Here is a 17,029-nt window from a genome sequence, read left to right as displayed (position 1 = left end):
TTATACTGTTATCATTGGGAGGTTTCTTCAATAATATTCGATGTATACTCTAACGGGTGATGACTTATTAGACTGACTGTCATTTGCACCGACCATTTAGGAAAATCTGAGAAAAATATCATTTGCATAATAATTTGGAACATGGTGTAAATACCAGCACTTACCACCTCCCAAAACAAGCCCCCTGGCAAAGGATTTGTTAACATCGGAGCCCCTTCTGATGATGTCTTGTTATCTTTATCTTTGGTGAGGTCGACTTACTACTCATATGTTCTGTGTGGTTAGTACAAACAATATTGCCAACATCCACTATAATATGTATTCCACATAAAAAGCACCTTACTCTATTTAAGCCCATCTATAAATTGTTACTACAGTATTAGATGTACTGTATGACCCACTTGTACTTATAGCTGCAGTCATATTTTGCCTGGATTCTTGCCTGTCCTTTTCTTTTGAGCTACCTTGTCTTGTTGTACTGCCTTTTTCTTTTAAGTAATCTCAATAAAATTTATGTTTCTTAATATGGGGACTGTACTTGTCTTACTCTTATAGCCAGATCCATTAAACTCAGAAAGCAGTTTTCTGGGACCATTTTATTTTTACTTATTGGGCCAAGAACTGACAGGCAGAGAGTTGCTAACTACCTGCCTGTGGTGCCCGATGCCGGCTCAGATTAATCACAAACCGTTCCTGACAGTGATTCATCTGCTTCACTTCAACAGAGCAGCACTTCCTCTTCGACAGAGCATGATTGTTAGGCAACAGGAAGTCGACTGTCAATCTGCATAACATCGGCAGTCACGCTCTATCAACAGAGCAGAGCGGAAGAGAAGCATCTGCTCTGTTGACGTGCTGTCACTAGAAGCCACAAAATCGCCAGCAGGAGCAGTCTGTAATCGCTCTGAGCTGACAGAGAGCAGCACTCGGCACAACAGGTAGATGGTTAGTAACTACCAGCCTTTAAGTTCTTAGACCCACAAGAGAAAAGACTAAATAGCCCCAGAAAACCCCTTTAACAATTAGTTATTGGCCTGGGGACACGTCATTAGGTGGAGTCATGTGAATCCTCACATGGAGACGACAGTTCACCCAACAGGAGACTTTTATACTGCAAGCAATCACATGAGCAGGCAGCGACGCCAAACATGGATGCCACTGCCACGGAAGCGCCACAAGTGTGCCCAGGGGACTATGGCGAAGGTAGGAGACTTGTGGGTAGAGAGGAGGCACTCCATGCAACTGAAGTAAAAAAGGATCAATGGGTGAGAATAGAATAACTACAGATTCTTATCAGAAGGCCGAAAACCCCTTTAATATATAGCTTTTATACTTACCTTATCCTCTATCGGCGTTTTTAGTCCCTTTTATAGATACCTTGTGATGTATGTACCAAATATTAATCTGTCTATAGTAAAATGTATGTAATTTAAGTACTGCCTCATTTTTCCATTTGGAGGTTTATTTGGTAAAGTTGTCAGTATTCATTAATGTTCTTCTAAATTAACCAGGACTATGGTCACTTTACATCCGTGGTTTAGCTGTTTTTTTTATACCATTAGCTTTTTGTATATAAAAACAAGTTAAACTAAAATGATCTATTGCTGCTCCAGTGCAACCTCCCCACTGCTACCTTTGCTATTCTTGACATGGTTGCGACAGTGACATTACGTTAAGGCCAGTCTCACACGTCCAGATAATTCCGGTACCGGAGAAATCGGTACCGGAGTTATCCGTGTCCGTGTGCTCACGTGGCACATCAGTGTGGCACACATGCGGCAGCCGTGTGCCGACTGAGGACCACACGGACCGTGCAGGAGACAGCGCTAGAGTTAAGCGCTGTCCCCTGCTTTTGGTGCTGAAGCCGGCATTCATTCCTTCTCCCCAGCAGCGTTCGCTGGAGAGAAGGAATGAAAAAACAAGGTTTTTTTAATTTTTTTTTGTTTAAAATAAAGTTCGGGGTCACCAACCGCCTCCCACCCCCTGTGCGCCCGCCTGCTTGCATTAAAATACTCACCCAGCTCCCGAGATGCCGCCTCTCAGCGCCGGCAGCTTGTCCTGTATGAGCGGTCACGTGGTACCGCTCATTACAGTGATGAATATGCGGCTCCACCCCTATGGGGGCGAACGCTGCTGGGGAGAAGGAATGAATGCCGGCTTCAGCACCAAAAGCAAGGGACAGCGCTTACTGTAGCGCTGTTTCTCCTGCGGCAGTACGTGCACACGGAGGAGAGTGCACACTGTTCTCCGTGTGAACGTGTGCGGGACGCTTTGCGGACCATGCTGCCGGAGAAACGTAGACATGTCTCCGTGTTTTGCACACAGACACACGGTCCGCGAAAAATCACTGACATCTGCAGAGACACATTGATTTTAATGTGTCTACGTGTGTCAGTCTCTCCAGTACGTGAGGAAACTGTCACCACACGTACCAGAGCCACTGACGTGTGAAACAAGCCTAACACTGCAGCCAATCAGTGGGCTCCGTGCCACATACATCGGTAGAGCCCAGTGATTGCCTGCAGTGGTCACAAGATGCTTACGGGACTTCACAGCTGTAACCATGTCAACAAAACCAAAGGCAGTGGCAAAAAGATGGTGCTTGGTAAATACAACTGTGTTTGTTACTTTTATGCACAAGAAGTCAATGGAATAATATAAAATAAAGTCAGACAACCCCTTTAAATTTCTATTTAACCTCTTTTGCTTTGCCTGCTTTTTTTTATAAGATTGTGGACTTGTAACACAGTTCTATTCCAATTTGTGCAGGATTTATTATGCATTTTTGCACTTTTGACGCTTACCTCAAGAGTCTACATAAGTGTTAGGGCTCGTTCATGTATGAGAAAAACGGTCCTAGTTTCATCAGTGAATTCAGCGTTTTATCAGAGCTTCATCCAAGTGTCATCTGAGTTTGGTCAGAGTATCATTATTGAGAAAAAAAACATTTCTATGCCTTTTCCAATCTACCTGTCTGTAAAAATCAGACAGCACTTGGATGGCATCTGAGTGCTGTCCAATTGTTTTACGTATCCATAGACTTGGATTGACAATTTTGATCCGACACTCGGATCAATATCGGACTTGCCTCTGCGACTTTGCAAGGTCGACTTGATCCACACAAAAAAATCAGCTATGTGAACTGTCCCACAGACTATCATGGGTACGAGTTTTATCTGTGAAAAACACAGTTAGAAATAGTACGTGAAAAACAAATGTCTGAATGAGCCCTAAAGAGAAGGAATGTAAAAAAAAGGACCAATGAACAACATAAAATTATTGGTGTAAATCTATGCAAGCCACAGTGTGTGGAAATGTGTCTAAGGTTAGGTGTACATAATTTCCTTTCACAACAAAAACCACAACATAATACCCAATCCATAAGATGGATACCATCATCACCTGACTGACCCTGCTGCCTTATTATGGGGTCTGTCATCAAATCTGAGGTGTTGTGTGGAGCAAAAGTGAACACAGCTTAACATACAGTATTTAATAACATCACTTTAATACCATATATAATATGTCTAGATAACTTATAGACACTACCATTTGTTCCCTACTACATCCAGTTTTAAAGGGAACCTGGGAATCGACTAATGCAAGAATCGAAGCCTGGCTGCACAACCGCAACAAGGTATAATATACTCTGAAGAGCTGGGTGCTTCAGACAAAATATACTTTAAAGATCCAGAAGGGGATCCTAGGGTGGGACAAGGCTACTTCTGCATCACAGCACATGGTTGACAGGTCTCTCCTTATGTCCACGCAAAAAAAGAGAGACCTGTCAATCACCTACATTGGGAGAAGCCGACTGGGGGCAGTGCTAGACTGGTCTGGTCTCCGGCTATGGTCCCTGGCCAACTCTTCAAAGTATATTTATGTAGAATATGCCTGGCTGTGGTCGTACAGTAAGGCTGCAATTCATGGCGCCCGCAATATGGGCAGCATGAAAAGCCTGACAAATTCCCTTTAATAATATAACTGCTGCAAAAAAGTTTCTTTTCACAGGATACAAATAAGCAATGTAATGAAAACCTAATTACCACAGGAAAGCACTACCCCACCGTGTGTGTTACATACTGTATATAGTTCTATTTTCAGTGAGCCTTTTAACCCCTTAACGACCAAAGGTATTTTTGGTTTTGCATTTTCATTTTTTGCTCCCCTCCTCCGAGAGCCATAACATTTTTATTTTTTGGTCAATATGGCCATGTGAGGGCTTGTTTTTTGCGGGACGAGTCGTACTTTTGAACGACACCATTGGTTTTACCATGTCGTGTACTAGAAAAGAGGGGGGAAATTCCAAGTGCAATGAAATTGCAAAAAAAAAGTGCAATTCCACAGTTTTTTTTTTTTTTACCAAGTTCACTAAATGCTAAAACTGACCTGCAATTATGATTCTCCAGGTCATTGCGAGTCCAACGACACTAAACATATCTAGATTCTTTTTTAGCTAAGTGGTGAAAATTGTTTACAAAAAAATTTGCGCCATTTACCGACACTCATAACGTCTCCATTTTTCGTGATCTGGGATCGGGTGAGGGCTTATTTTTTGCACGCCGAGCTGACGTTTTTATTGATCCCATTTTGGTGCAGAAAAGATCTTTTGATCACCCATTATTGCATTTTATTGTAATGTACCGGTGACCAAAAAAACATAATTCTGGCGCTTTGACTTTTTTTCTCGCTATGCCGTTTAGCAATCAGGTTAATTCTTTTTTATATTGAAAGATCGGGCGATTCAGAACGCGGCAATACCAATCATATGTATGTTTGATTTTTTTTTATTGCTTTATTTTGAATGGGGTGAGAGGGTGGTGATTTGAACTTTTATACTTTCTTATTATTTTTAAAAACATTTCTTTTTTACTTTTGGCATGCTTAATAGTCTCCATAGGAGACTAAAAGCTGCAGTTGTCCGATCGGCTCTGCTATATACAGGTGATGATCAGATCGCCTGTATGTAGCAGAAATGCTCACTTGCTATGAGCGACGACAAGCGGGAGGCGATCATAGCAATCCGGAAGTGACAACCATAGAGGTCTGCTGGACACCTCTGGTTGTCATGCCCACCCATCGGTGACCCGTAATCATGTGACGGGAGTCACCAATGGGTGGGATTTCCGTCACGTGACGGGAGTCACCAATGGGTGGGATTTCCGGCGTGCTTGCCGGAAGCGCAAGTTAAATGCTGCTGTCAGAGTTTGACAGCGGCATTTAATGGGCTAACAGCCGTGGGTGGATCGCGATTCCACCTATGGCTGTTGCGGGCATATATCAGCTGTATAGATCAGCTGACATGTGCCCGGAAATGCACGGACTCAGCGCCAGAGCTCACACCAAACAGGGGGAGTCTGACATCGGCGTACATTTATGCCCGATGTCGAAAAGGTGTTAAAATGTCTATTATCATTATGTGCTCCTTTTTAGTGGTGATGTAATATTAAAATGGTCTCTTTTTTAGCAAGATATTTGCATCTTTTCTTTGCTCATATGCTCTTCCGAAGGAATTCATATTTACAAGGAAAATTGTATCCTCAACGCCTTCAATTTCTATGATCCTGATCCTATACTAACCCACCACTGAAATTTTCCTATTTTGCAGCTCAGGAGGGTCTTAAAGAAACAATTACACCAGAGATCAGAGATCCATTAAAATTATAATTCTAAAATGAGAAAAAAAATAAAACCTTATACAACAGAATGTTTTGGGGATTTGTTGTCCTTTACCTGCCATTGATTTCCTGATTGAGCCTGGACATAAGCAGTAGGAATGCTTCTAAAAGCGTTTTTTATTGGTGCTCCACCTATGACACCCAAATCACCAGCACTTGTGGAATCAGCAGTCACAGTCATTTGGTAGGGATTATAATTGTACAGATTGTTGTAATAAGGATAGAGTGGTGGTTGATAGAAGCTACTGTAGTAATGAGGATCCACAACACAATCAGAAGTGCTATCCACATGCCCTCTGCTGGAAACCGGAGGGATATCCTGAACAAGCATCTTGTTCTCTGGAAGACACAAGAAAAATGCTTTAAACATTTGAAATATTCGAAACCAAAAAAAAAATTACATGTTAACAGCATGTAACAAACCTATTGTAAAAATTGTTTACATGAAGCATTAACCGGTCTGCAGCTAATGAAAATGATAACCTTCCCTGTATGACATAGAAATGTTGTTTTTTTCTTAAAATTTGAATGAAAGATTTAATATGAATCAGTTATTCATACGATACACTTGCTCATTTTATCCAATGGTATTGTGAAGCCAGGTAAAACTGTTTTTTTTAAAAAAAAACGAGCTTAGAATGCTCTAATACAGCCATTTGTTTGACTGCAGCGGTCACATGTACGTGATAGTACGTCACCATTAGAGATGGGTGGACCCCTGGATGTTTGGTTCTGGCCAAACACTTAAAAAATATTCGGGTTCGGGTACCAGAACAGTACCTGGACCCGAACCCCGTTCACTTGAATGGGGGGCCCAAACATCCAGTGTGTGCCATGCTGTTATGTGCATGACAGCGTGGCAAACACTGCTTCTGATCAGCCGTAAATATCGCCGGTCAGACAGCAGCAGTTTCCACGCTGTCAAATGACAGTGTGAGCCGGCAGCTGTGATCCTAGGTATAAAGGTTGCCTCTGGTCACTGGCGTGGGCTGATGGGGTTACTGCTCCCATCAGATAAAGCCTGCTGCCGCTAGTAACAATGAGAGCAGACGGTGGCTGATGGAAGTGTTCTTCAGCTGGCGCCTGCACTCTAAATAATTACAAAAAAACAGCGCGGGTTCCCCTGTATTTTTTATAACCAGCCAGGCAAAACTGACAGCGGGGGGCTGCAACCCTCAGCTGCCTGCGTTAGCATAGCTGGTTATCAAGAGGGGTGCCCACGCTGTTTTTTAATTATTTATTGTTCAATATATTTTTATTGAGCAAAAAGGTAATATTCCACAAACATTATAATTGTAACCATTCACATTAATAAAGAAAATTGTGAGCCTTCGCGGGCAGGGTCCTCTCTCCTCCTGTACCAGTTATGACTTGTATTGTTTAAGATTATTGTACTTGTTTTTATTATGTATAACCCTCCTCACATGTAAAGCTCCATGGAATAAATGGCGCTATAACAATAAATAATAATAATAACTAGATGGGTATTTCCTGAAGGAACTACAGATAGTGCTTTGGAATGGTGCCCGGGCTGCCCCTGCAAGACTTTCACACTTGGATGCCCCTCAGGCGCTGGTTTGGTAGTTGAGGCCACTCTGGGTCCGATTTGGTGGGCGGGGGAAGAAGGGGAAGAAGGGGAAGAAGGGGAAAAAGGGGAAAAAGGGGAAAAAGGGGAAGAAGGGGAAAAAGGGGAAGAAGGGGAAGAACAAGATTGATCCTACAACAATATATATGTTCTAATTGCATATATCATAAGAAGAGGTAAAATGGGCCGAATGGGCAAGAAAAAGAGAATAAAGAGTAAAAGAAAAAGTTAAAGTTAAGTTAAAAAGTTAAGAAAAAGAAAGAAAAGAACGGAGATCAGTACACGCATAGTAATAGGACTTCAGTAACCTAAGGCCTGGCAAATTTTCCACTATAGGAGACGGGGCAATGTACCTTGAGTTATCCAGAGTTGTAAATGTTGAGCCTCTTTAAATTGAATCCACGGATGCCACACCGCATACCAGCTGACACCCGACCTGTCATCAAAAGCCCTCATCTCCCCCATCCTGCACAAGACATCTAACGCCTCCACCCAGTCAATCCGCCTCGGAGCAACCGGGGATCTCCAAAGTCTGGGTATGATTTGACGCATTGCATTCAAAAATAAGAATATACTACCATATTTCATGGACACAGAACCCGGGAATATTGATAATAAAGCTATCTCTGGAGTTGCCTCTACTTGCTTATTAGTAATGTGATTATACAGCGCAAATATTTCATTCCAGAGGGGTCTGACACCACAACAGCTCCACCATATATGCAGCATGGATCCCACCGTCCCATTGCATCTCCAGCAGACGTCCAGGATTGTCGGACTAATTCTATGTAACCTATATAACCTTATAATTCAGCTCCTGGATTCTGCAAGACACCGACAACCTATGTGCAGATGTAAATGCCTTGAGCCACAGTTCAAGCGCAATCTCCCTGTTCAATTCTTTTTGCCATTGTATCGTACATCTGAGAGGCCCATCTCCCATCCCCCCGGACACTATCAAACCGTATATCAAGGAAACAGCATGTGCCGGACCTTGTGACAGAAGTTTTTTATTATTTAAATAAATCATTTTAAAAAATGTTGTGGGGTCCCCCACCCTATTTTTGATAACCAGTTTTGCTAAAGCTCACAGCGGGGGCTGGTATTCTCAGGCTGGTAAGGGGCCATGGATATTAACCACCCCAGCCTGCAACTGCCCAGAAAAGGCACATCTATTAGAAGCGCCAATTCTGGTGCTTTGCCCGGCTCTTCCTACTTGATTTATCTATCAGACACCTATCCATCCCTAATCCTATAGTTATATGGTAAATAAAGACACAGCAAGGATGAAGTCTTTATTTGAAATAAAAACAAAACACACTTTTCCCTTTTTATTTAAGGCTATGTGCACACATTCCAAATTTTTTGCGGTTTTTTTTGCGCGTTTTTTTGGCGGTTTTCCCCAGCAAAAACGCTTAAAAACCGCATACATTAAGCATCCCATCATTTTTAATGCATTACGCAATTTTTGTACACATATTGCGTTTTTTATACGCGATAAAAACGCATCACGGAAAAATACGCATGTTGATTAATTTTGCAGATTTTTTGCGGATTTCCCGTTATTTATTGCATTTTGAAGCTCTTGGAAAAAACGTGAAAAATCCACACAAAAACTGAGAGAAAACAGCGAAAAAACTGCGAGAAAAAAGCAAGAAAAACGCATGCAGATTTCCTGCGGAAAAAGTCCGATTTTGTTCAGGAAATTTCTGCCTAAAATCCTGACGTGTGCACATAGCCTAAAAATAGCAAACACAATTATAGTCATCTAACGCCCATTCCATTGAATCCCTCGTTCCCTGTAATAAAACAAAAATAAAAAACAGCAATATGCCTCACCTGTCTGTCACTCTGTCCCTCGCCGTAATCCATATCTGGGGATTACTAGTTTTCAACATTGAAAAGTGCCAAAATGTGGCAGTCAGGCTGAGAACCACTGATGAATAAGCTGCTGTGAGCGCAGCATCAGTGACCAGTGGTGACCTCATCGAGGTTACCTCCGGTCATGAGGCTGAGTTCCCAGCCGGGTTGAACTGCGTTGACCTCCGTCTGGTGAAAAGTGAGTTCAACGTAGTTCAAATTCACCACAGTGAAATTCCCCCGATGAATATGCTTTGGGGTTTGTAGCAGCCAATGGCACGGACAACATTTCATGGGTAGAGGGAAGAATGAATTCAATGAAATTAGTATAACAAAAGAAGAAATAATGGCCGCACTCACCGATCTCTTTGCAGGTAACTTTATTAGAAGTCCATCTTCACGGCACGGGGGTGTATATTACAGGACATGTGAGAGCCGAACGACGGCCGTTTCGCACCGACCGACCGACCACCTGGTCGGTGCGAAACGGCCGTCGTTCGGCTCTCACATGTCCTGTAATATACACCCCCGTGCCGTGAAGATGGACTTCTAATAAAGTTACCTGCAAAGAGATCGGTGAGTGCGGCCATTATTTCTTCTTTTGTTATACTGTTGTGCAAGTTTTTTTCTGGCCGATGCACCCGAGATCAGAGGCTGATTAGCGTACCAGTCCACACTCCGGAGCTCAATCCATGAAAGCGGGCAGTGCGGGTTGCTTTTCTCTGTGCATTTGAATTCAATGAAATTTCAACCAATTCTTGATGCAAACATAACGCTATCTGTAAAAAAAGCTGAAGTTGAAAGGAAGTTAGCTTCTACAAATGGATAATGATCTTAAACAAGTCAAAATCCACAATAGACTACCTCAAAAAGTGTAAGCTTGAAGGCTTTAAAATGGCCTCACAGTTCCCTGATCGGAACTGCACTGAAAATCGGTGGCTAGAACTCAAAATAGCAGTGCATGCAAGACGACCCAGGAATCTCACAGAACAGGAAGAATTTTCCATAGAAGAATGGATGAAAATCCCTCAAACAAGAATTGAAAGACTCTTGGCTGGCTATAAAAAGCGTTTACAAGCTGTGACACTTGCAAAAGGGAGTGCTACTAACCATGGAGGGTGCCCAAACTTTTGCATCAGCCCATTTTCCTTTTTGTAATTTTTAAAATGTAAAAAATTAATATATACAGTATTTATTTTTTTGTCTAAAATACAAAGGAATTGTGACAACTTTAACCCTTTTAGAGAACATTTCATTTCTTCATTTTTAGGGTGCCCAACCTTTTACATGCCACTGCATTCTTCAGTCATACAGACAGTTATGGTCTTGGGATCCTTTGCTAAACTGAGGGGATAGTTCCAAGGGTCCAACTCTCCATTTATACAAAACACATGCACATGGCACTAACTGTACATATAATCAATAAAATGTGAGCTATAAGAAGTGCACTTTTTCTTATCCTTTTTGGGACTATTATTTTGTTGGATACTACCGGTACATCTAGCAAACCATCCTCTAGTACTCTGGTGGCACAGTGACCCTCGATACAAAGCTCCAAATCACTGCCATAAACATAGATTTAACCCCTTTGTGACCTTGGTATTTTCCGTTTTTCTGTGTTCGTTTTTCACTCCCCTCCTTACCAGAGCCATAACTTTTTCATTTTTCCGTCAATTTGGCCATGTGAGGGCTTATTTTTTGCGGGACGAGTTGTACTTTTGAACAACATCATTGGTTTTACCATGTCGTGTACTAGAAAACGGGACAAAATTCCAAGTGCGGTGAAATTGCAAAAAAAAGTGCAATCCCACACTTATTTTTTGTTTGGCTTTTTTTCTAGGTTCACTAAATGCTAAAACTGACCTGCCATTGTGATTCTCCAGGTCAGTACGACTTCATAGACACCTAACATGTCTAGGTTATTTTTTATCTAAGTGGTGAAAAAAAATTCCAAACTTTGCTAAAAAAAAAAAAAAGAAGTGCCATTTTCCGATACCCGTAGCGTCTCCATTTTTCATGATCTGGGGTCGGTTGAGGGCTTATTTTTTGCGTGCCGAGCTGACGTTTTTAATGATAGCATTTTGGTGCACATACGTTCTTTTGATCGCCCGTTATTGCATTTTAATGCAATGTCGCGGCGACCAAAAAAACGTAATTCTGGCGTTTCTAATTATTTCTCGCTGCGCCGTTTAGCGATCAGGTTAATGCTTTTTTTATTGATAGATCGGGCGATTCTGAACGCGGCGATACCAAATATGTGTAGGTTTGATTTTTTTTTTTTATTATTGATTTATTTTGATTGGGCCGAAAGGGGGGTGATTCAAACTTTTATATTTTTTTCACATTTTTTTTTACTTTTTTTTTTTACTTTTGCCATGCTTCAATAGCCTCCATGGGAGGCTAGAAGCTGGCACAAAGCGATCGGCTCTGCTACATAGCAGCGATCTGATGTTCGTTGCTATTTAGCAGAAAAGCAGGTGTGCTGTGAGCGCCGACCACAGGGTGGCGCTCACAGCTACCGTGGATCAGTAACCATTGAGGTCTCAAGGACCTCTATGGTTACAATGTAGAAGCATCGCCGACCTCCGATCATGTGATGGGGTCGGCGATGCGCTCATTTCCGGCCGCCCGGCCGGAAGCGCTGTTTAAATGCTGCTGTCTGCGTTTGACAGCGGCATTTAACTAGTTAATAGGCGCGGGCAGATCGCACCGCCGGAGCCCGCATCAAAGCGGGGCTTCTGACCTCGGACGTACTATCCCGTCCGAGGTCAGAAAGGGGTTAATAGAAAACCATACTGACCCAGTTACTATTACACGGAGTATGAAAGCTTACTGTACTAAAAAGCAAACATTTTAACTAATATATACCTGTAAGCACAGAGAAGTTATCCAAGGTTTCTTCAAGACATGCAAAGGGTAGCTTAAATTTCATGTAGCAGCAAATTACAAGCAAAACTTAAAACAGAAGAAACTTTGTTTGTCTGCCTCATACCTGGCAAAAGGCAGGTATACAAACTGTGCATTGTGGGTATGACTATGGCTCCATTTATTACACAAAAAACAGGATATACAGAAACAAGTGTAACAATTATTTTAACTTTTATTTCATAAATTAATAGTACACATGAAAATAAGCAACTTTGTAATATATCTTATCAGACAAATCTGCTTCTTTCTCTTCCTGGACTGATCATTCACTGTCAAAATTCTCAATTTATGGGTAAAATCTGTATTCAGTGAAGACAGATTTTTACATGAGTGAGATACAGGATGGCAGTTGGTACTGATAGGATTCTATATACAGGGGTTGGACAAAATAATGGAAACACCTGTAAACATCAACAAAAGTTAGTTTAATCTGGTGTAGGTCCACCTTTTGCGGCGATTACAGCCTCAATTCTCCGAGGTATGGATTCATACAAGGTGTGAATTGTTTCCAAAGGAATTTTAGCCCATTCTGCAGTTAAAACACCCTCCAGTTGTTTGAGCGACGATGGCCGCTGAAATCGATGTCTATCTTGAATCTCTAAAATAGACAATACATCCTTAATAATGTTGAGGTCTGTGGATTGTGGGGGCCAGATGAGATGCTCAACTTCATTAGAATGTTCCTAGTGTCATGCTTTAACGATTCTAGCTGGATGAATTGGTGCATTATCATCCTGAAAGATGGAATTCCCCTCCGGCAACAGTGCTTGAACTATTGGATGCACTTGGTCGCCCAAAATGCCTAAATAATCTCGGCTGTTAATTCTTCCATGAAGGGATATCATTGGCCTGGCGGATCTCCACAAAATAGCACCCCAGATCATCACAGAACCTCCACCATGTTTTACGGTAGGGAGAAGGCAGTCTGGATGGAATGCTCCAAACGTACACTCGGCCGGAGGTCGGAAATAGGGTAAACGATGATTCGTCTGAGAATATCACATGTTTCCACTGCTCGAGGGACCAATTCTGGAGGTTTCTACACCACTCTAAACGCTTGGAAACATTTGTCATTGAGAGCAGCGGTTTTCTAATTGTAGCTCTTCCGTGGAATCCAGATTTGTGCAGCTCCTGACGAACAGTTTTCGTGGAAACTGGGTTCTGTTGATGTTCATTGAGCTCAGCAGTGATTTTCTGAGCCATGGTCTTGTGATCCTCTCTCACAATTCGCTTTAGAGTCCGACGGTCTCTCTCAGTCAACTTTGACTTTCGGACGGACCTGTGCTTTGCTGCGGACATTTTTCCTTCTTTTTGAAACGCAGCCATTACATTGGAGACAGTACCTCTTGACACGCCAAGCATTCGGGCACTTTCTGTTACACTAGCGCCTGCCATACGAGCACCAACAATTTGGCCTCTTTGAAAATCCGAGAGGTCTGCCATTGGTATCAGGTTCTCATCAGTGTTCTTACAATTATGCAAAACAAACAGTTAATTTACATACACATATCACATAACACAAATAATCAACTACAAAACATTACCATATGTCACGGTTTGCATGTTTATCACATGTTCGAAGATTATGATGCCAAAACGTTAGGTGTTTCCATTATTTTGTCCAACCCTGTAGAGTGGAGGGGGAACTCCAATTCATCAAAGCTTTTTTGAGAGAATACTGGTGTAAAATGCTTTGAAAAGCCGCAATTTAGTTTTAGTGCAACGCGAAGTATGTAAAAATGTTATGACTTTTGGCGTTTTTACACCAGTTTGAAGCAGCTCTGCCAAAATAGGTGAAGCTGAGGAGTATCCAGGATGGTTGCCCATCAATTTCTGCAAAAGTACAGGTATTTCTTATGTCTGAAATGATACTCGAGTCCCTGACTCAAGAAGAACTTCTGGTGAGGTGGACGCCACTGAAAAGATGCGCCAAATTCATTAAGTGGCTGTCACGCACAGTGTGGGAAAGGGCAACACAAAGGGATAATGGGAAGGGAACCCAAAACTAGGGAAGGGGAAAGTGGAGACGCCTAGGCAGATCTAATGTCACCCTGTCTGCCCTAACATCCCTATGTAGGTTCTGCACCTATCGCCGAGCAGGATACCTAATCCCTGCCTGACTCTGGCGATAAGCCCTGAATAGGGAAGGACTGGATGAGTAATAGTCAATCCCCACTACCAAAAAATACAGCTGGGGAAGACAAACAAGGGGAACACTTAGCTTGAGTAGACTCAGAGAGAAACACAGACGTCCTCCAACAACACTAGCTATAGCTCCAAGCCTCAAAGGCCATTCTTAATGAATCAGTCCTTACACAAAGAAAAGATATCCGTTTTTGATCCAATGAATGAATCAAACTTGCCAATTCAAATCAAAATGGACAACAGCACTCGAATAGTTCTGTTCATTTTTTACTGTTTAACCCCTTTCTGACATTAGACGCACTATCCTGTCGAAGTGGTCTGGGCCCCTATGACCACCGATGGGATAGTACGTCATCACCGATCAGCCACGCTCACGGGGGGAGCGGGGCAGATCGCGGCCGGGTGTCAGCTGATTATCACTGCTGACATCCGGCACTATGTGCCAGGAGCGGTCACGGACCACTCCCGGCATATTAATCCCCGGGTATCAGCGTACTCAAGACAAATTGGCCAACAACTTTTAGGGTCCAATTTCTCCTGTTACCCTTGGGAAAATACAAAACTGGGGGCTAAAAAAATCATTTTTGTGGCTAAAAAAAAAGATTTTTTATTTTCACTTTAGTAAAACGCTTGGGGGTTCAAAGTTCTCACAACACCTCTAGATAAATTCCTTGGGGGGACTAGTTTCCAATATGTGGTCACTTGTGGGGGGTTTCTACTGTTCAGGTAAATCAGGGGCTCTGCAAACGCAATGTGACGCCCGCAGACCATTCCATCTAAGTCTGCATTCCAAAACGCCACCCGAGATTGTTAACCTGCTCAATGACCCTGTCAACCTCTGACACCTGTCCGTCACTATGGGGGCGCATCATTCTATGGGACCATCAATGCCAGTGTGCTGGGTGCCATTGGGTTGCTATGACAGTCGAGGGTCTGTTGAAGACCTCCGTGCTTGTCATTACAGAGCTCCCTTGAAACTCAGCCTGTGACTGGGCTTCAAACAAGACCATAATTTTTACTATATGTAGCAATACTGCTGTATTGCTGTGTATAGTACAAGCAATCAGATGATCACAGGTTTAAATCCCCTAAGGGGACTAATAAGAACAGTGAAAAGTAAAAAAAAAATGTTTTGACAAAAACTAAGAAAATATATATACAAAAGTTAAAAACATCCCTTTCTCACCCATTAAAAATAAAGATAATAGTTAAAAAAAAAAAAAAAATATATATATATATATATATATATATATATATATATATATATATATATATATATATATATATATACACTCACTGGCCACTTTATTAGGTACACCTGTCCAACTTCTTGTTAACACTTAATTTCTAATCAGCCAATCACATGGCGGCAACTCAGTGCATTTAGGCATGTAGACATGGTCAAGACAATCTCCTGCAGTTCAAACCGAGCATCAGTATGGGGAAGAAAGGTGATTTGAGTGCCTTTGAACGTGGCATGGTTGTTGGTGCCAGAAGGGCTGGTCTGAGTATTTCAGAAACTGCTGATCTACTGGGATTTTCACGCACAACCATCTCTAGGGTTTACAGAGAATGGTCCGAAAAAGAAAAAAAATCCAGTGAGCGGCAGTTCTGTGGGCGGAAATGCCTTGTTGATGCCAGAGGTCAGAGGAGAATGGGCAGACTGGTTCGAGCTGATAGAAAGGCAACAGTGACTCAAATCGCCACCCGTTACAACCAAGGTAGGCCTAAGAGCATCTCTGAACGCACAGTGCGTCGAACTTTGAGGCAGATGGGCTACAGCAGCAGAAGACCACACCGGGTACCACTCCTTTCAGCTAAGAACAGGAAACTGAGGCTACAATTTGTACAAGCTCATCGAAATTGGACAGTAGAAGATTGGAAAAACGTTGCTTGGTCTGATGAGTCTCGATTTCTGCTGCGACATTCGGATGGTAGGGTCAGAATTTGGCGTAAACAACATGAAAGCATGGATCCATCCTGCCTTGTATGGAGCATCTTTGGGATGTGCAGCCGACAAATCTGCGGCAACTGTGTGATGCCATCATGTCAATATGGACCAAAATCTTTGAGGAATGCTTCCAGCACCTTGTTGAATCTATGCCACGAAGAATTGAGGCAGTTCTGAAGGCAAAAGGGGGTCCAACCCGTTACTAGCATGGTGTACCTAATAAAGTGGCCGGTGAGTGTATATATATATATATATATATATATATATATATATATATATATATATATATATATATATATATATATATATATATATATACACACACACACATACACACACACACGTGGTATCGGCATGTCCCAAAAAAATTTTATCTCTCAAAATACAAAAAATAATTACCGTAAACTGATTGGAAAATGCTGTGAACAATTCAAAAACATCAACATTGTGTGGTTTTTTTTAGTGGCTGCAATTCTACAAAAAGTGCTTTAACAAATAATCAAAATGCTACATGTATCCCAAAATAGTATCAATAAAAACATTTCACCCTGAAAAAAAACAAGCCCTAACACAGCTCCGTCGGCTGAAAAATGAAAACGTTATGGGTGTCGAAAAATGGTGACACAATCAAAAGGCTTTATATTTTTTCAGATTTTTTTCACCACTAAAATAATTTAAAAAAAAAACATGACAAGTTTGATATTGAGGTAATCATACTGATGAGGAGAATAATATTGTGAAGTCATTTTTACCACACAATGTACGCCATAAAAACAATTCCCCAAACAACATTGTCTGAATTGCATTTTTTTTTTCCACAATTTCACTGCACTTGGAATATGTTCTCCCATCTCCAGTACACTATGTAGTAAAATGAAAGTG

At 41.8% G+C, this 17,029-nt stretch overlaps 1 protein-coding gene across 3 annotated transcripts in view; it reads right to left on the bottom strand.

The window, feature by feature from the left end:
* The window catches only part of DMRT1 (doublesex and mab-3 related transcription factor 1), a 419,177-nt gene that overhangs the window by 177,233 nt on the left and 224,915 nt on the right, over positions 1 to 17,029 (bottom strand). For all 3 annotated transcript variants that reach the window (XM_077249110.1, XM_077249111.1, XM_077249112.1), the window contains one exon: positions 5,734 to 6,017. In XM_077249110.1, the coding sequence (XP_077105225.1) occupies positions 5,734 to 6,017 (284 nt within the window). The remainder of the gene's footprint in view (positions 1 to 5,733; positions 6,018 to 17,029) is intronic.

The sequence above is a fragment of the Ranitomeya variabilis genome, chromosome 1 (assembly GCF_051348905.1).
Source record: "Ranitomeya variabilis isolate aRanVar5 chromosome 1, aRanVar5.hap1, whole genome shotgun sequence".
In the NCBI taxonomy this organism is placed as follows: domain Eukaryota; kingdom Metazoa; phylum Chordata; class Amphibia; order Anura; family Dendrobatidae; genus Ranitomeya; species Ranitomeya variabilis.
Note: the sequence above shows the minus strand (reverse complement) of the source record. Positions and strands in the feature narration are given on the sequence as shown.